General features: G+C 35.0%; 2 protein-coding genes across 2 annotated transcripts; both read left to right on the forward strand.

Annotated features, from left to right (window-relative positions):
- The first annotated feature begins 1,465 nt into the window (after positions 1–1,465).
- On the forward strand, positions 1,466–4,920 carry LOC125252835 (olfactory receptor 6N1-like). The gene is made up of 2 exons (XM_048166448.1): positions 1,466–1,602; positions 1,999–4,920. Exon 2 carries the CDS (start codon positions 2,022–2,024, stop codon positions 2,970–2,972), a length of 951 nt encoding a protein of 316 aa, XP_048022405.1. The 5' UTR covers positions 1,466–1,602; positions 1,999–2,021; the 3' UTR covers positions 2,973–4,920.
- An 11,340-nt stretch (positions 4,921–16,260) lies between these two features.
- LOC125252815 (olfactory receptor 4E2-like) lies at positions 16,261–18,790 on the forward strand. The gene is made up of 2 exons (XM_048166400.1): positions 16,261–16,431; positions 16,829–18,790. The coding sequence occupies exons 1-2, from the start codon at positions 16,380–16,382 to the stop codon at positions 17,800–17,802; spliced, it is 1,026 nt and encodes a 341-aa protein (XP_048022357.1). The 5' UTR covers positions 16,261–16,379; the 3' UTR covers positions 17,803–18,790.
- Positions 18,791–19,916: the final 1,126 nt, after the last annotated feature.

Raw genomic sequence — 19,916 nt, forward strand, 5'->3', positions numbered from 1 at the left:
CTGAAAGCAAGTTGTACTGACATATCTTAAAATATGTCAGTGCCATTGTTTTGTCACAAGAAGCACACAAGTGATGTTATTTTCTAGTGTACTAATTGAACTAAGGCCTAACCCTGGCTTAGGCTAAGCCCTGTCTGACTATAGCCCGGCCATAGACTATAGGTTCACCTTAAGTTTCCTCATCATTAAGACTGCACTTTCTGGTGCTTTGCAGAGGAAGTAGGATTCTGGCTTTGCAGTTTTGACTTGATTGCAGTGCCACAGTTCTTGCTGACTCAGGAGGAGCTTTGATTTGAGTAATCAAGAGTGCTCATGCGTGTCATGGCAGGATAGTTTGGAGGAAGGTCAGATAGAGGATCCTTCTCAAACAGGCAGTCAAAATGACAGGTGTATTTACAATATGCCACTCAAAAGGCCAAACCCAGGGTGAAGTATAGATCACTGCTCACATCTATTGTTCCACAGCATTTTCTTTCAGGTTCAGCAGCTTGACCCAGGTGAAAAAAGTACACTTTCATAATGTACTTAAAGTGCTCTAATTTTGTACTTAATATCTTAAGAATAAAAATTTAAAAAAAAAAGTGTACTCAACTGTGCTATTTTGAGATACCATGAATATAAACTAAAATGAGCTTTTAACATCTTTGTATTTAAAAAAAAAAAAAAAAATTAGTTAACACTGTGGTAACTAAATATATTTTTTAAATACAGTGATAAGATAATATGTTAAAAGCACATTTTAGTTCATGGATTCCCCTCCTTTTTCTTTAAAACATTCTACTCGCCATTTTCCAAATGTTGTGGTAGCAGTGCTGCCAAATCAGCTAAATTTACTTAAATGGCAGTGGACAGATTTATATTTAAATTTTTCCTAAGCCTGCATACGTTTATTTAGTGAATTGAATGAATATGAATAATATCTCTCTATATATAATATAATATAATATAATATAATATAATATAATATAATATAATATAATATAATATAATATAATATAATATAATATATCCCACTGGCCATTATCCTTTACATCTAAAAAAATAAAAGATCTAAATATAAATTAGGCCTTAAATTAAATATTAACATAAAATGTATCATCCAAAATAATCTTTTCTCATTCAAAAATACTGGGAAAATAGAATTGACTGTATAGCTTTTTCATTTTGTTTACAGGTTTCCTTTATATTATTTAAATATATCTTTACAACATTTCAAACATTTTCAGCTTATAATAATGAAGATAATAATAATATAATCTGAATATATAGTCATGAATCCAACAAAACTAAACTGTCATTTGCTACTCTTAATGATGCACCATGAGAGTTGTTGCCAAGGATATAAAATGCACAACATCATTAAAGGGAAAGTGGTTAATAATAATAAAAAAAAAACAATGTGTTTTTTTCATTCTTGAAAATGTCCGCATTTAAAGCTCCTTCTGTGTTTAATGTTCGTCACATAGGAAGATGCCAGAGTGACAACACTGACCTTTACTGACTCTCAACTGTTAGAGACTTAACTAAACTACAGAATTTAATTGTTATGAATGATGGTTAAATATAGCACTGATTACATTTCACTTCATATTTTATCGTAAGGTTAGTTCAATTTCTCTACATATCCAGAAATTGTCAGATATTTTAAATATCTAAATTACTTTTTTATGCAGTAAAAAATATGAACTTTAATGGCATGTTTAAATGACGTCTAAAGCATAGTGTTATTTATTAATACATATAATATAATATTATTTATTATATACTATGATTTATTAATATAGTAAACGGTGTACTGTATAAGGCCTCTCTTTAATTTTTATTGTGGGTGCATATACTTTAAAGACTACATAATTTCCAAGATAGCATAAAAAATGTACTGTAGATAATAAGGTATCCCCCAATATACAGCACACATTGCACATTGCGGAAAAAATTGCTTTTTATTTGTTTTTGTTTTGTTTTACTGTTATTTCCCACATATATTTCCTTGACCAGGTCAGGATCTGCAAATCACCACAATGAACACCAGTGGGCCTGTGGAATATTTCATCCTCGATGGACTGAAGGACAGATATGTGCTTCCCATTTTCTTCACTGTCTATGTTTCTATTCTGAGTGGAAACAGCATGATCATTTATCTTGTTAGAACTGACCCCAAGCTCAACACTCCTATGTATTTTTTCCTTCATAATTTATCCTTTTCTGATATTGTGTACACATCAGTGACCATTCCCAAAATGCTGTCAGTGTTGCTGACTGATGTCAAGACCATTTCCAAAACAGGATGCTTTGTACAGATGTACTTTTTTCTCTCAACTGGAGTGACAGGGCGTGCTTTGCTAACCGTGATGGCGTTTGATCGGTACGTAGCAATTTGTAACCCCCTTCGGTACACGACTATCATGACTAGGCGGCTCTGTATTCTATTGATATTTGCTTCTTGGGGTTTTGGGGCTGTTCTAGTGATGCCTGTAGCTATTTGGGCGACTCAGCTGCCTTACTGTGGGCCTAATATCGTTAGGCACATGTTCTGTGATCACTCTTCAGTAGTGAGTCTTGCCTGTGTTGACACCACCAGGAATGGTATTGTGTCCCTAACAAATGCCCTCATTGCACTTCTCAGTACATTCCTTTTCATCTTAATTTCATATGTCTGTATTGGCAAAGCTATGAGAAAAATGAGCAAGGCACAGCAGCTCAAAGTTGCGGCCACTTGTGTGTCCCACCTGATAGTGGTGTGTATCTCATATGTTTCAGCCACCTTTGTGTATATCTCATATCGAGTTGCTAGATTTGACCCAGATGTTCGCATAGTCATTGCTGTGCTGTACTCTGTGCTCACACCCCTGCTGAACCCCATCATTTACAGCTTGAGGAATAAAGAACTGCAAGATGCAATGAAGAGAGCGTTTTGTAGATGCACTGTTACTTTTAAAACCTCCAGGAAAACAGTTCCTTCTGTTGCTTAGAATCTGCATAAATCTGTTTATTGTGAAAACAATTCAATTTCATCCATTAGAAAGTATGGATATGTGTGGAACAAACAAGACTGAAGCAAATGATACATATATAAGCCTGGTTATTGTGTAGTTGAAACATTCAGTTGATTATTACAGTTATAGAAATCTGAAAATTTCTTTCACTCCATTGTATTTTCAGTAATGCAAGAAATCAACAAATCTACTATTATAATTTTGATATTATAATTTTGTTTGATTGCTTGTTTTTCCATGTAAGATACTATATTTTTATCCATTACTTGAATCATAAAAATTGTCAAAGTGATTTCAGATTATAATTTCTAATATGTTTTAGGATTGTTAAAACTGTATACGTAATGTTCATATCATGAGGAAATATTACATTTAAAAATATACCATTTAAAAAATCGCAATTCCATTTTTATTTTAAATGATCTCTGAATACCACTGAGGTGGTTTTAAGGCCAATTCACATTGCACAGTCAAACGCCAACAAACACAATCAACCAAGTTGGCAGTTGGATTTAGAAATTTTATGAAAAAATTTGTTGGCCCCAACAGACCCCAACAAACACTGATTGCACATGTTCAGTCAGGTGAAAACAAACTCCAACCAACTCCAACAGATGCCAACAGGGGTAACACACTGATCAGACAAAACCTAACAAACGTCTGCTTTAGGCTGGTGGGGCTTTTATTTTGTTACATTAAAAATGTTTTTTTGGGGGGCTAGGGCCCTGGAGCTCTGTGGAAGGCTGTTTTCACACCCTTGCTATTGCTTCCTCTCTATTGAGAGTTTGTTAGAAGCTCTTAGCAGGTGTTTTTCTTTAGAATGGTTTGATAGTATGGCAAGCTATTTTATCATCTAGCTGCCCTTTACTTCTGAAACCTCCTAACTATGTTGAGTTTCAGTTTATTCCTTTTTAGTGTAGGACGTCTGGCCTCCGTTTCAGGTCCCTTCCCTTAGGTTGCATTAATGCGGTTCTGTCTGAACCTCTGCTCCCTTGAGCTCCAGGTCTTAACATGACCTATTTGGGTAGTGTTTTTTGTGTTATTTGCTCAGTCGAGCTTTGTGTTTGTCCTAGCGTCTGCCTTTTTCTTAGGCCGCCTTGACATTCCTGAGTGTGTTGGCCCTCTCTGTTATTATATTTGGAGGGCCTCCGCTCCCTGAGCTCCAGGCTGTTTCTCCTTGTTGTTTTGGCCTTTTTTTGGCCACCTTGGGGGTTTTTATTTTTGCCAGCCTCCTCTCTTATGAGAGTCGTTAGGTTCAAACTGCTACCCTGCTGAGTGCCAGCTTTTTCTTTAAAATGTTTTTTTCTGGTAGGCGCCCAGGTTTTGTTTTTTTAACTTTATGGGTTTTAGCCTCCACTGAGCCTCAGTGAGGCCATGTTCAGAGGGTCGGTTCTGTCCTGACCTAGGCAGACATTGTCAACCTGTTCTGACTATTTCAGCAGTAGGTGTTGGCTGCTTCATTTTCAGCCTCCCTTGCTAGTCGCTGAGCTCATGTTTGCCTCCCCTCTCGTCAGGGTTGCTTTTGGTCAGGGGCCCACCTTCTGCATTAGGCTAAGAATGCGAGTAGCAGGTCCTGCGGGCTCTTCTCCTTTATTCCTTTACTATGAACTTCTTTACTTGCAAGATTGATAATATTAGTGAGAAAATTATAACCATGAAACTGTCTACTACAATATTGCATCAGTTAGTGCATTGTAAAAATTCCATTCTTTTGTTGCTACAGGAGAGAAAGAATCGTCTAAACTCGTTAAATCTTCTAAATCAACAACATGTATGTTAGTCCCTATACTGACTAAGCTACAGAAAAAGATGTTTCCACAGGTCATAGATCCTCTTCTTAATATTATTAATTCACCTTTGTCACTAGGATACGTACCAAAAACGTTTAAGCTGGCTATTATTAAAACACTCATTAAAAAAAAAAAAAAAACACAACTTGATCCTAGAGAATTAGTCAATTACAGGCCGATCTCAAATCTACCGTTTCTGTAAAAATACTAGAAAAGGCAGTATCCGCACAACTATGTTCATTTTTAGAAAGAAATAAAGAAATAGTATCTGTGAGGATTTCCAGTCAGGATTTAGAGCTTACCATAATGCTGAGACTGCTCTCATTAGATTTAAAAACGGCATTAATGGAATTGCATGGTTTAAATCATACTTATATGTATGTAGATATTATTAGTATGCTTTCTTATCAGGTTAATTTTATTTATTCATTTTATTTATTTTCCTCACGTTTACATATTCATGTATTTATACAAGACATCTTTTTTATGTATTCAGTCACTGAATGCTGTGTGAAGTCTTGTTTCTGAAACTTATGAACATGTTGTGATTGCTATTGATGATTCCCTGTTATGAAAAGCAAAAATAAAGTATTAAAAAAATTGTAGCAGTAAACGAAGATATGTCATACCGATCACAAGTTCAGTATGGAGTACCGCAGGGATCAGTACTAGGACCGTTGATTTTCACTCTTTACATGCGACCCTTGGGAGATCATTAGGATGCATGGCTTTAGTTTTCACTGATGATACTCAGCTCTGTATTTCTTCATGCCCTGATGAAACTTGTTGATTCACAAAATTAATGGAATGCATAGCTGATAAAAAAGGGGTTGACTAGTAGTTTCCTGCTATTACATTTAGAAAAAAACAGAGATTCTACTTATTGGACCAAAAACCTCCACACTTAATAACCTATACTGTAATGATTTGGGGTGGAAACAGCATCCAGCAGAGAGTGAGGATCCAAATGCAGTTTATTTACAAGTATACCCCAAAAGGTGTAACAAATACTGGTAACACTTTAGAATACTGATCCTTCATTAATGAATAACTACACAGGAACAAATGAGTAATGCATTATTAACACTCTAGTAACTACTATTAATGAACAAGAAACTCCGATGAATGAATTAGTAAGTAATAGTGCTCAGTTGTAGGTGGTAGTTCACTATTAACTAATCAGTAACTACTGTTTTTTCATACCTCCCAGGGAACTACTAAGAACTACTATATACAAGTTCATAATTAACATGAATGATGCATAATGTATAATTAATTCTAAAGTAAAGGTCATGGTAACCTACTAGTAATGACTGAAGTATTACCAAATCCTTCAGAAGGAATTACTAATTATTTGGATCAGTATTCTAAAGTGAGAACCATGATAACTCTCTAGTAACTACTGAAATCATTGTAAACTTTCAAGGTTTTTTGTACATTCTTGTACAGTTTTGTACAGTAATACCTTCTGATGTATTTAGTAGCACTTAAGTAATTACTAGTGGGTTACCATGATCTTCACTTTAGAATACTGATCCAAATAATTAGTAGTTCCTACCCACCAGAATGCAGTTGGGCTAGTTTTGGCTGTGATTGGGTGGGTTTTGAATAATAATTAGGCTGGTTTTGTTACCAAACCTGGCAACCCTGGCCGACTGTTTTTAAGAGAATACCGCTCAAGCGCGGAAATACATAAAAGAGAGCTCAATTCAGTACTCGTGCACTGTCTGAGAGATGGCTTTCTGCATGCTCCTTCTCACATCATCACACCTTTTCAAATTTATCCATATGTCTGATCTTCTCTTTCTCCCAGATGTTTACATTTTTAAACGTTTTATGGGACCTACACCAAGTGTATGCCAACTTGTGTCCCACACATTACAATTCAAATGTGTGCATACCACGCAGGACTGGACATCAGTTCTGAATGGATCTCTTCCCAAAATCGTCCCTCCCTAACATTTTTGTCTTGTTTTTATTTGTTGAAGAAAATGTCAATAGATTTTCATCATAGATTTTGTCATTCAAAACTGATTTTTATTTAGTTATTGTCTCATTTTCATCAGTGAAAAAATGATGATGAAAATTATGACAAATTATTTGTCAACGAAATTCACATTGCCTCTGTGTGATTGTGACAATTGTTCCCTGCCGGTCATCCTCTTCAGGGTTCAGAGTTGACTACTTGAAATACACCAGAGACCAGTCTTGAGAGGTTGGTTCCCTTAGTAGACCATCTGGTAGTGTGGAAACTTCTGCCAAATGTGTCTATAGTCAGACTATAGAAAGAATTCAGTTCGGTTCTCATCCGCCTTAGATCATTATATCTAAATATAATAGCCCCATGATATTGAGTAACCAACGGACTAATAAACACATGATTTGGGCAGATCTTGCTTTACCTAGTAACATGAGGGTTTGACATATGAAGAACCAGTCATATTCTAGAATGCTTTACCATGCTCCTATCCTATATAAACTGTTGTATTCTTCTTGCTGGTGGGACTCTCTGTGATTGATACGAGGTCCTCCGGTCATGATTAAAGCATATTCTAAGGCATAGTCTGGAGTCTGTTTGGTTTTTAGGCTGTGCAGCAAACTAGGCACTAGAGATCTTACTTCTATACTCAAGTGATAATGTTTAGTGGAGAAGCACTAAAGAGCATAGTGCCCAAACAGGCCGAGACGTCGACTTGAACAGGTATTGAAGTATGCTTAGTAGAGTATAAATTCATAGGTGTCTGGGACACCTGGTTTAACTTAAGTCAGGTGTGTAGGGGAAAATCTACCACAGAGTCCATAGAATGTGTTCTACAGCTGGTACTTTAAAAAGATAGGGGTTGCATCCAATTCTAGATCCGAGCCAGCTGAATGGCACTTTAAAAACATTAAAATTCAAGATGTTACCGTTGAAGCTAATTGTGATTCAAATCAGTTTCCAGGACTGGTTTGTTACGATAGATCTCAGGGCACATACTTCCATTAGTGATGGGGAGTCGACTCCAAATGAGTCAATTCCTCGACTGAATAGCCCCAGAGTCGGGGTCAACTCCAGCACAGGAATCGACTCTCTGTGTCGACTCTGTTGCTGTGTACGGAATCCTTCACTTGTTTACTGATTCTCGAATCCATAGCCTACATAATGCATGGCAGTTAAGTGCATAATGTCTATGGTTAAGTGCACTAAGCAAGGAGTGAACGAAATGAAGCGAGGAATTCGGACACTGACGAATCGCGTCAGAGAGCTGTCGCAGAAACTTTGTCACATACATTTATGTAGCTTACTTTAGAAATAGATAACAGTCATAGAGACTTTAGTTTGTAATTATACATACCTCCGTGTCAGCTTTAGTATTGATGGTAGCTTATATTATTGCAATAAATATAGATTTGATTTTCCATAGTTAACCGTGTTCATTAAACTAACCATACATAAAAATAATAAACTCACATCAATAAACACATTAATAAGTGTACATTATTGTATGCAGTTTTTATATATTGTATTAATTTTAGTATCTTTAACTCTCGTGTCCAAGCACTTTTAAGACAATGATCATGTGCGTTTAGCGCCATCCCCCGACCATTATAATGAGATGAATTCATTAAAGAATCCCTGCTTTCTCGTTTATTTAATTCTGACATAATATTCGACCACAGATGTTTTTTGTGACTTTTCTCTCGGTAAAATTAGGTATCGGCAATTAGCAATATTGATAAGCTACTCATCAAGTCATCTCTAAATTGGACTAATTTGGACAGTCTCGCTAAACGTGTGTTGTTGTAATGAGGGGATTTTAAGGCTTTGCGTCGGTAAAAAAATAAATTAATTGTGTAAGGACTGCCATCTTGGCTTATTTATGACCCTGTTTTGATGTACAGTAAATGGAGTTGAGTGGGAGTGGGAGTTGGGAGTCGGAGTCGACTCCAAAAAACCTGGAATCGAACACCCCTAACTTCCATATATACATCCTTCTTCAACACAGGAATTTCCTCAGGTTCACTTTTTGGGGCGAAGCTTACCAATATTGGGTTCTTCATTTCGGTCTAGAATTGTAACCCTGCACCTTTATGACATGTGTGAATGCAGCTCTGGCTCTGCTGTGACTCCATGGCATTCTCATATTCAGTTACATCGAGGGATACATTGAGGGATCGCTTTGCTCCTGCAAGTTCTACAGAGGGTCCCCTGGTCCCCTGTCTAATACTAGTAGCCCTGTTCTGGCCGGCCCGACGTGATTCTCAGACCTGGGCCCATATGTATAAAACTTCTCAGAAATGCTCTTAAGAATAGTCTTAAGTTTTGACTTAAGTGTCAAAAAATTCCTCGTAAAGAGTAGGACTTTTCTAAGAGTAGGAGACTTTTATAAAGAAGCTAAAAACAACTTTTAGTAAAGTATATGACTGATTCTTAAGTGCTGACTTAAGTGATGTGAACTAAGGACTACATTGATGTTAACTCAAAATGGCCACCCTTAACCTCTGAATCAGCCAATAGCAAGTCTGCAAGGGTGAAGTCACAGTAGCTAACATTAATAATTTAATGCTATTATAAAAATAAAAATATTTTAAAAAATGTGTTAAATGATGTAAGCATATCGTGTAGCTGTGCTTAGAGTCAATTGTTTCATGTGTTATAATAAAATGAAATTTCAAATTATTTCAGTTTATTTTTGGCCAGGCTGTCATGCAAAGAAATGATGGACACATGGAAAAACAAGAGAAAACCAATGAAATATTAAAAATTGATTATGTTGTAGTCAATGTCATATTTTAAAACACTTAAATAATATAAACATACAAATAAAAATATTTTCCTCATATTTTGATGGTTTAAGCAAAATTGTAGGGTCATTTAAACAAACAAACAAACAAACAAACAAACAAACAAACAAACAAACAAACAAACAAAAAACCTTTGCACATCAATTTTAGCCACTATGGTTGGTGTAGTAACTTTACACTATACAGCTCAAAAGAATATCACTGCAATGAAGGTTTATGACTGGGCAAGTGCTTTAGGACCGTGTTAATATTAGAAAAGCTTTCCAGCGCTGGAGCTAAGCAGGAAGGCCTGAAAACAGACACGGATGCTGCTTTGATTTCTTCTCATGTAAGTAACACTGGGTTTGATTGTATGGAGCTGCGGTTCTGTTGGCGATTAACAACAAACTCTTGTTTGTATTTACTCTTGTGTACTGTACATTAATTTTTGTGTTTCCTTGTCGTTCATCATGCGCTTTATTTTTTGTGAAGCATTTTGTTGTGCGTCAGCAGTGATAAACAGACATCCACTCTCATATTGCTAGTGTAACAGAGGCCAGATAGTGAGAGTTGTGCAGTTAAACTACTGCACACCGACACCAGCTAGAGAATGAGATGTTTTAGCGTCATTGGCTGTGCACTCGTCTCGCGTGCCTACAGTGATCGGGCCAGGGTTCGAGACAGATTCGGGGCAGAGTGTTTAGTATTGGAGTGTGAGTTTTGGAGGCAGCGGAATGAAGAGAGGGGTGTGTTTGTTTGGGTTGATTTCAAATATCAACAAATTTGAGAAATCGCATACAGCACCTTTTAAATGTATTAAAATGCATTAAACATATGAATTATTGTTTAACCCTTAAATGCATACCTCGGGTCTTTAGTGACCCGGGACATCATTCACTACCCTCCTCCTCATTCATTTTTTAAAGTTAGACATCAACCTTCTTGGTAATCCTCAATGAATTGATTATAAAGAATATAACAAGAAAAAAATCATAAAATTATAAAAGAATGCCTATTTTTGTATTCATTTTTTTGTAAAAATTGTATAGGGTCACTAACGACCCGAGGTGTGTATGAGTGTACGTATATTTTTTCTTCACAACATTAATTGAATCTTAGATGACGGAATAAGTGCAATTCACCTTTATTCCACAAGGTGGCAATGTCTGATACACAATGCTGAAGTGATGACTCATTCAGACAGAAAACGAAATAAGAAAAACATGAAATGGCTCAGCGATTTACTGCAGAGCAGATTACTGAACGCAATCAAATATGACTGTAACTGTCACTGGATGGATCTGGTGAAGCTGTTAGCGATCGAAATATTGATTTTGAAGATGTTGAAAATTATATAGTTTTGAGAATATGTTTGAGATCGCGAATGGGCTCATATTCATGACCTCAAACATAAAACTAGCCTATTATTTGCTGAATTTACTGGGAAATGAGCTCTGACAAGGACAGTGGTGATGGCATAAAACATCTGCTCAAACTGAGCACTTTCAAGCTCCAAAAGGAAACAAAATATGCTTTATTTTATTCTTCTGTAATTGTTACTCTAATATCAGAGGAGTTTTATATTATCACGACAGGTAGAGATCATTCCGTGTTAGATATAGATCCGGTTCGATAACCGGATAACCGGTTCGATATCCGGTTCCGATAAAGACCCGAATATGTAAGAATGATTGGCGAAACAGTCATGCATTTAAGGGTTATGTAATATTTATTAAATTTATTTAAAGTTATTACATTTCTTATTAGGTCAGTAACAAAAAGAATTGACAATCAAGTTTATATAATTTTATCAACTCCATGTCATCATTTAACTCCAGTACATCATATCTTCATTGGAAAGCATGTGTCTCCTCTTCTTTGCTGCCATCTTGTTACTCTTAACTAGGTTAAGAGACCTCTACAGCTCTCTTAAATAATTTAGGAGCTAAGACCTAGTCTTGAACCTTTATGAATCATACTTATTCTTAAGTCTTAGAATAAGAGTAACATTATGTCATTCTTAGAATTTTGACACACTTAAGACTAAAAAACTCTGAGTGGCTTTATACATACGGGCCCTGATGTCTCACCTCAGGAAGATTCCCATTAGGAGGGACCTTTTGTCTCAGGCAGGGGTCACTGTCTTTCACCCCTGTCCAGAACAGTGGGTTTGGCCTCTGAGGGGGCACACCTCTTAAACTCTGGTCTCTCAACTGAGGTCGTTGAGACCATACTCAACTCTAGAGCTCCTTCCACAAGGAAATTGTATGCCTTGAAATGGAGAGTTTTCACTTCATGTGCCAGATGGACCCAGTTAACTGCTCAATTGGCTCAGTGTTGGAGTTCCTTCACGATTGGTTCTCCCCAGGGGTAACCCCCTCCACTCTAAAGGTCTACGTGGCAGCCGTAGCTGTTTACCATACACCTTTGGGTGATGAGTCATTGCATTGGGGAGAAACCCATTGGTGTCACGTTTCCTACATGGTGCTTTGAGGCTGAGGCCTGCAAGCCACACAAGGTTTCCAACTTGAGATCTGGCCATTGTTCTGGAAGGCCTGACATTGGCTCTGTTTGAGCCCATTGAAACTATTGCGAAAGAGAAAGAGAAAATTAGAAATTTGAAAAAAAAAAAAAAAAAAAAATCTGCTATCTATTACGTCTCTAAAGAGAGTAGGAGACCTTCAGGCCCTGTTGGTTGCCCCTTTGTGTTTAGAGTTTGCACCTGGTATGGTGAAAGCGTTTCTACACACTAGGCCGGGTTATGTGCCTTAGGTCCAGACTAATGTATAGTTTGGAGGAAGGTCAGACAGAGGATCCTTCTCAAACAGGCAGTCAAAATGACAGGTGTATTTACAATATGCCACTCAAAAGGCCAAACCCAGGGTGAAGACTGCTCACATCTGTTGTTCCACAACATTTTCTTTCAGGTTCAGCAGCTTGACCCAGGTGAAAAAAAAGTACACTTCCATAATGTACTTAAAGTGCTCTATTTTTTTTACTTAATATCTTAAGAATAAAAATCTTAAGAACATTTAAGTGTACTCAACTGTGCTATTTTGAGACACCATGAATATGAACTAAAATGGGCTTTTAACATACCAACTCTGTATTTAAAATAAATATTTAGTTAACACTGTGGTAACAAATTTTTTTAAATACAGAGATAGTATGTTAAAAGCACATTTTAGTTCATGGATTCTCCTCCTTTTTCTTTAAAACATTCTACTTGCGATTCTCCAAATGTTGTGGTAGCAGTGCTGCCAAATCAGCTAAATTTACAGAAATTATATATATATAATTATATATAAGAATATATATATATACACACACACATTATATGTTTCCAGTTAAGTAACTTTCCTTTCTTCAACACTAGATGGCGTCATAGACATAGTAAATATATTAAAATATATAAATATATCATGCAAAATAATCTTTGTTCATTCAAAAATACTGAATTAAAAAAAAAAATGCTTTTTCATTTTTGTTTACAGGTTCAAAGGTTTATACATAAGTTTCCTTTATATTATTTAAATATATCTTTACAACATTTCAAACATTTAGTCTAAGTCTAAGAAACTTCAGGGATAAATTCAGTCTCATAGATATTTGGAGAGCCAAATTTCCACATAATAAGTCATTTACCTGGAGCAATAAAACAGGGTCCAGTCTGTCCAGAATAGACTTTTGGTTAATGTCTGAGAACTTCAATAAAGATGATGTGGTAATTGATATTACTTCTACTCCATCAACAGACCATAAAGCTATCTGGATTCATGAGGAACAGGCATATTACAAACAATATAAGATTAGTTTTAGATATTTTGGATTATCCATAATTTAATGTAGACAAGGAATTTATTCTTTTTCTTGATTTCTTTAAGACCTTTGACCCTGTAGAGCATCAGTTTATTTTTGAGTCACTTATAAAATTTGGTTTTGGAAATTTCTTTACTAACGCAATTAAAACCCTTTATAACGCTTTATATGCCAAGAGGCAGTGTAAAAAGCAACAGTGACATATAAAAACAAACAAATAACTAAAAACAAGTACAATGATCTTGAATTATTGACTGAATTGAATTTTTAAAGGAAGAAAGCGATATAAATGAACTAAGCTTTAGAGTCTGCTGCAGATAATTCCAATCATATGCAGCAGAGAACTGAAAAGAGCAATGACCAAAGGAGGTACGGACTTTGGGTATTCAGAGATTAAAGAAACTGCTAGAGCGCAGATTATGACTTGCATTATAAACATTTAGAAGGGACTGTAAATATGATGGAGTTTTACCAATAAGAATTTTATAAATAAACAGAAACCAATGAATGTGTCTTTTCGAGAATGAAAAGACCAATTCAATAAAGAATACAGGTGGCAATGGTGAGTGTTAAATGAAGCTCCAGTCACAAAGCGGACTGCAGAGTGGTAAATAACATCTAATTTTTGAAGGAGAGTTTTTGAAGCAGACCAGAAAACGACATTACCATAATCCAAAATTGGAAGCACTGTCGTTTTAACCAAAAGCTGTTTTGAAGAATGTGTAAAAGAAGATCTATTACGATAAAGAAAACCAATACAAGATTTAAAGGGTTAGTTCACCCAAAAATGAAAGTTCTGTCATTTATTACTCACCCTCATGCCGTTCCACACCCGTAAGACCTTCGTTAATCTTCGGAACACAAATTAAGATATTTTAGTTAAAATCTGATGGCTCAGTGAGGCCTGCATAGGGAGCAATGACATTTCCTCTCTCAAGATCCATTAAAAACATATTTAAATCAGTTCATGTGAGTACAGCGGTTCAATATTAATATTATAAAGCGACGAGAATATTTTTGGTGATATTTCAGTGTTTTCAAAACACTGCTTCAGGAAGCATCGGAGCGTTATGAATCAGCATGTGGAATCAGCTGTTCTGAGCACCAAAGTCACGTGATTTCAGCAGTTTGGCTGTTTGAAAAGTGATCCGAATCATGAAGAGTTTTCTAAAGCATCTGGTGTCTTTTTAAATGTAAAGAAGTGTGAACTTATGGCAGTTAAAGAATGTCCTGTGGCATCTTATTGTAACATTCCGGTCAAAACAGAAGTCAAATACCTAGGAATTATAGTGAGTAAGACACAACAGAATAGAAGTTTATTAAATTTTAATCCTATTATTCAAAATACTCAAAAGAAGTTAAACCGATGGCTTCCAAGAGATCTATAGTTAAGAGGAAGAGTTTTGATTTCCAAAGCAGAAGGTGTATCTTGGCTAACTTATACAGCTATGGCTCTTCATGTTGATAATAAAATATCAAATGAGATTGATAAGATGCTCTTTAATTTTATATAAGGAAAACTATTTTAGTGAACTCATATGAAAATGGTGGCCTCAACCTCCTAGACTTTACTACACTAAACAATACATTTAAAGTAAACTGGATTAGACAACTTGTTAAATATCCAACCTCTATTTGGAATATGATTCCCTTTCATATTTTATCCAGCCTGGGCATCATACATTTCTTTCTTGTTTGTAACTTTGATATCAACAAAATACCGGTGAAGCTTTCTGCATTTTATCGTCAAGCTTTTCTTGCATGGAATCTGATTTTCAAACACAACTTCTCACCACACCATTACATTATTTGGAATAATAAGGATATTTTATATAAACAAAAATCAATTTTCTACGAAAATTGGTTTCACAATAATATTGTTCTGGTAGATCAGCTATTTAACTCTGAGGGCCTTCTTTTTACATATGAGGAATTCATAAAAAAAAAAAAAAAAAAAAAAAAAAAATTATAATAGATCAATAAGAGCAATTTTCCAGAAGGATGTTGTGTCAAAACCAAATGTAATTGCATATTGGAATCAGTTTTTGAATGTTGTTGATTGGAAAAAAGTATGGCTTCTGCCTAATCGGTATCTCTTAACAAACAAGGTTAAAGTAGTGTCTTTTAAGCTTCTCCACAAAATATACCGTGCTAAACATTATTTAATTAAATATAAAAAAAGACATAGATGTAAGCTGTAGCTTTTGCAAACAGAAGCCGGAGACAGCTGTTCATTTATTTTGGCACTGCCTTTATGTATCTTTTTTTTTTTTTTTTTGGCAAAATGTATTTGACTTTATTGTTGGAAATTTTATTTTACAGTGGAAAGATGTTCTTTTAGGCATTATTGTAAACTCCAAAGATAAACAGACTTGCACTTATTTTATTAATTTTTTTATTTTAATGGCCAAATTTCATATACATAAATGTAAATTTTCAGGTAAAAAACATGTTTTATAGCATTTAAAAATGAAGTGAAATATTATATTGAATCTATATTACCCTCAAAGAAACAAAAAGCTATTAGAATTTTGCAAGCATGTACACTTTTTAATGTATTCCTATAATTTTATTTATATCCCCCCTAGCATTTCAAATTTCTGTATTGTTATTGTAACTGTATGGATTGTGTTTCTCTGTTCAATAAATTAAAAATAATAATAATAATAATAAAGATAATTATAATATAATAATATAATCTGAACATATAGTCATGAATCCAACAAAACAAAACTGTCATTTGCTACTCTTAATGATGCACCATGAGAGTTGTTGCCAAGGATATAAAATGCACAACATCATTAACTGGAAAGTGGTTAATAATAATAGTAAAAAAATAAATAAATTAAAAAAAACACACACACCTTTTTTTCATTCTTGAAAATGTCCGCATTTAAAGCTCCTTCTGTGTTTAATGTTCGTCACATAGGAAGACGCCAGAGTGACAACACTGACCTTTACTGACTCTCAACTGTTAGAGACTTAACTAAACTACAGAATTTAATTATGAATGATGGTTAAATATAGCACTGATTACATTTCACTTCATATTTTATTGTATGGTTAGTTCAATTTCTCTACATATCCAGAAATTGTCAGATATTTTTAATATCTAAATTGTTTTTTTTTATGCAGTAAATAATATGAACTTTAATGGCATGTTTAAATAACATCTAAAGCATATTATTTATTAATAGCAACATATAATATAATAATATTTATTATATACTATGATTTATTAATATAGTAAACAGTGTACTGTATAAGGCCTTTCTTTAATCTTTAATGTGGGTGCATATACTTTAAAGACTACATCATTTCCAAGATAGCATAAAACTGTATGTACTGTAGATAATAAGGTATCCCCCAATATACAGCACACATTGCACCTTGCGGAAAGGATTGTTTTTTTATTTGTTTTGTTTTACTGTTATTTCCCACATATATTTCCTTGACCAGGTCAGGATCTGCAAATCACCACAATGAACACCAGTGGGCCTGTGGAATATTTCATCCTCGATGGACTGAAGGACAGATATGTGCTTCCCATTTTCTTCACTGTCTATGTTTCTATTCTGAGTGGAAACAGCATGATCATTTATCTTGTTAGAACTGACCCCAAGCTCAACACTCCTATGTATTTTTTCCTTCATAATTTATCCTTTTCTGATATTGTGTACACATCAGTGACTATTCCCAAAATGCTGACAGTGTTGCTGACTGAGGTCAAGACCATTTCCAAAACAGGATGCTTTGTACAGATGTACTTTGTTCTCTCAACTGGAGTGACAGGGCGCGCTTTGCTGACCGTGATGGCGTTTGATCGGTATGTAGCAATTTGTAACCCCCTTCGGTACATGACTATCATGACCAGGCGGCTCTGTATTCTATTGATATTTGCTTCTTGGGGTTTTGGGGTCGTTATAGTGCTGCCTTCAGCTATTTGGGCAACTCAGCTGCCTTACTGTGGGCCTAATATCGTTAGGCACATGTTCTGTGATCACTCTTCAGTAGTGAGTCTTGCCTGTGTTGACACCACCAGGAATGGTATTTTGTCCCTAACAAATGCCCTCATTGCACTTCTCAGTACATTCCTTTTCATCTTAATTTCATATGTCTGTATTGGCAAAGCTATGAGAAAAATGAGCAAGGCACAGCAGCTCAAAGTTGCGGCCACTTTTGTGTCCCACCTGATAGTGGTGTGTATCTCATATGTTTCAGCCACCTTTGTGTATATCTCATATCGAGTTGCTAGATTTGACCCAGATGTTCGCATAGTCATTGCTGTGCTGTACTCTGTGCTCACACCCCTGCTGAACCCCATCATTTACAGCTTGAGGAATAAAGAACTGCAAGATGCAATGAAGAGAGCGTTTTGTAGATGCACTGTTACTTTTAAAACCTCCAGGAAAACAGTTTCTTCTGTTGCTTAGAATTTGCATAAATCTGTTCATTTTGAAAACAATTCAATTTCATCTGTTAAAAGGTATGAATATGTGTGGAACAAAAAAGATTCAGTTAGTTACAATGTATGAGAATGAAGCAAATTTGATTTATTGATGATACATATATAAACCTGGTTATTGTGTAGTTAAAACATTCAGTTGATTATTACAGTTACAGAAATCTGAAAATTTCTTTCACTCCATTGTATTTTCAGTTGTGCAAGAAATCAGCAGATCAATTTGTAATGATATTATAATTTTGTTTGATTGCTTGTTTTTCCATGTAAGATACTATATTTTTATCCATTACTCGAATCATAAAAATTGTCAAAGTGATTTCAGATTATCATTTCTAATATGTTTTAGGATTGTTAAAACTGTATGCTTCATTTGGAAACAACTGTTTTGTAATGTTCATATCATGAGGAAATATTACATTTAAAAATATACCATTTAAAAAAATCGCAATTCCATTTTTATTTCAAATGATCTCTGAATCTCTGAAGGCCAATTCACATTGCACAGTCAAACGCCAACAAACACAATCAACCAAGTTGGCAGTTGGATTTAGAAATTTATGAAAAATAACTATCATGTTCACACAGCCCCAACAGACCCCAACAAACACTGATTGAACATGTTCAATCAGGTGAAAACAAACTCCAACCAACTCCAACAGATGCCAAGAGGGGTAACACACTGATCAGACAAAACCCAACAAATGTATTTGTTGGTGTTTGTCTGTGCGGTGTGAATTGGCCTTTAACTGTGGACAGTGACATGAGGATAGAAGATTATGATAAAGATATAACATGAAATTGCATCACTCTCTTCTTTCTTTACAAGCTGCCACACATACAGTTTAAGCAAGATTAAACCACCAATACAGAAAGAATAAACAAACTCTTTTCAAGCATTATAAGTAAGTTGATAGTTGAACAACAAACAACTAATGAAACAACAAATTTTTACACTGGAAGATGAGCCTAGATTGCCAGAGCACATTTCGGTTATAAACAGTGCTGCCTGGGATTACTTAGATTACTACTTACAAATTGTAGTCAGTAACTGAATCTAAATTACATGACAAATATTGTAGTTAGTAATGATTACTCATTTTAGGTAATGTTTTCTGACTACTTTTTGGTTACTTTTTAGATTTGACCTAACTCGTTAATCTCATTGATTTAAATAGGCCAATATTGTACCATATTGATATAAAAATACAAAGTATTTTGCAGTCTTTGTTATTAACATTATGAAGTGCATTAAATATTACAGTGCGTCAGGGTTTCCCAGACTAGGGTTAGTGATGGAACTGCAGGGGGTCCTTGAGTTTAATGAAAAGCTATTAAGTAATTAAATTAACTTAAAATCTAATGGCTTACTTCGAATAACTGACTGGCTAAACCGATTGTCTGCTAGCTGTCTCAAGTAAGATAAACCTCAACACATAGAGACTCTTTCACCTAGATATCATCACAGAGACTGTGTCTGTTCCCCAAATTAGTAAATACAAAAAACCCCAAACCCATTTAAAAAACAGATATAATACATATGGACAAATGATAAAGCCTGGGTTGCTGAATATTAGATTCCTTTCTCCAAAAGCACTTATTGTAAATTATATGATCACAGATTATAACCCAGATATGCTGTGTTTGACAAAAAACCTGGCTAAAACCAAATGATTACATTACTTTGAATGAGTCCATGCCTCAAGATTAATGTTAAAAACATGAACCTCGTCTGAAAGGCAAAAGGGGTGGTGTTGCTGTAATATATAGTAATGTAATATCTTCACTTTTACTCAAAAGTATAGATTCAAATATAATTCCTTCGAAGTGATGGTGCTTTATGTAATGTTATCTACTGTAAGTCATAAATCCCATTTGACATTTGTGCTGGCTACTGTATAGGCCACCAGGGCACTATACAGACTTTATCGAAGAATTCAGTGATTTTCTATTGAAGTTAGTACTGGCTGCAGATAAAGCCCTAATTGTTGGTGATTTTAATATCTATGTAGATAATGAAAAAGACGCATTGGGATTAGCATTTACAGACATTCTAAACTCTGCTGGAGTTAGACAACACGTGTC

The sequence above is a fragment of the Megalobrama amblycephala genome, linkage group LG18, assembly GCF_018812025.1.
Source record: "Megalobrama amblycephala isolate DHTTF-2021 linkage group LG18, ASM1881202v1, whole genome shotgun sequence".
In the NCBI taxonomy this organism is placed as follows: domain Eukaryota; kingdom Metazoa; phylum Chordata; class Actinopteri; order Cypriniformes; family Xenocyprididae; genus Megalobrama; species Megalobrama amblycephala.

Coding starts and splice junctions, on each gene's coding strand:
- LOC125252835 (XM_048166448.1), top strand. CDS start 2,022: ATGAACACCAGTGGGCCTGTGGAATATTTCATCCTCGATGGACTGAAG.
- LOC125252815 (XM_048166400.1), top strand. CDS start 16,380: ATGATGGTTAAATATAGCACTGATTACATTTCACTTCATATTTTATTG. Junction 16,432..16,828: donor ACTTCATATTTTATTGTATG/GTTAGTTCAATT, acceptor TTCCTTGACCAG/GTCAGGATCTGCAAATCACC.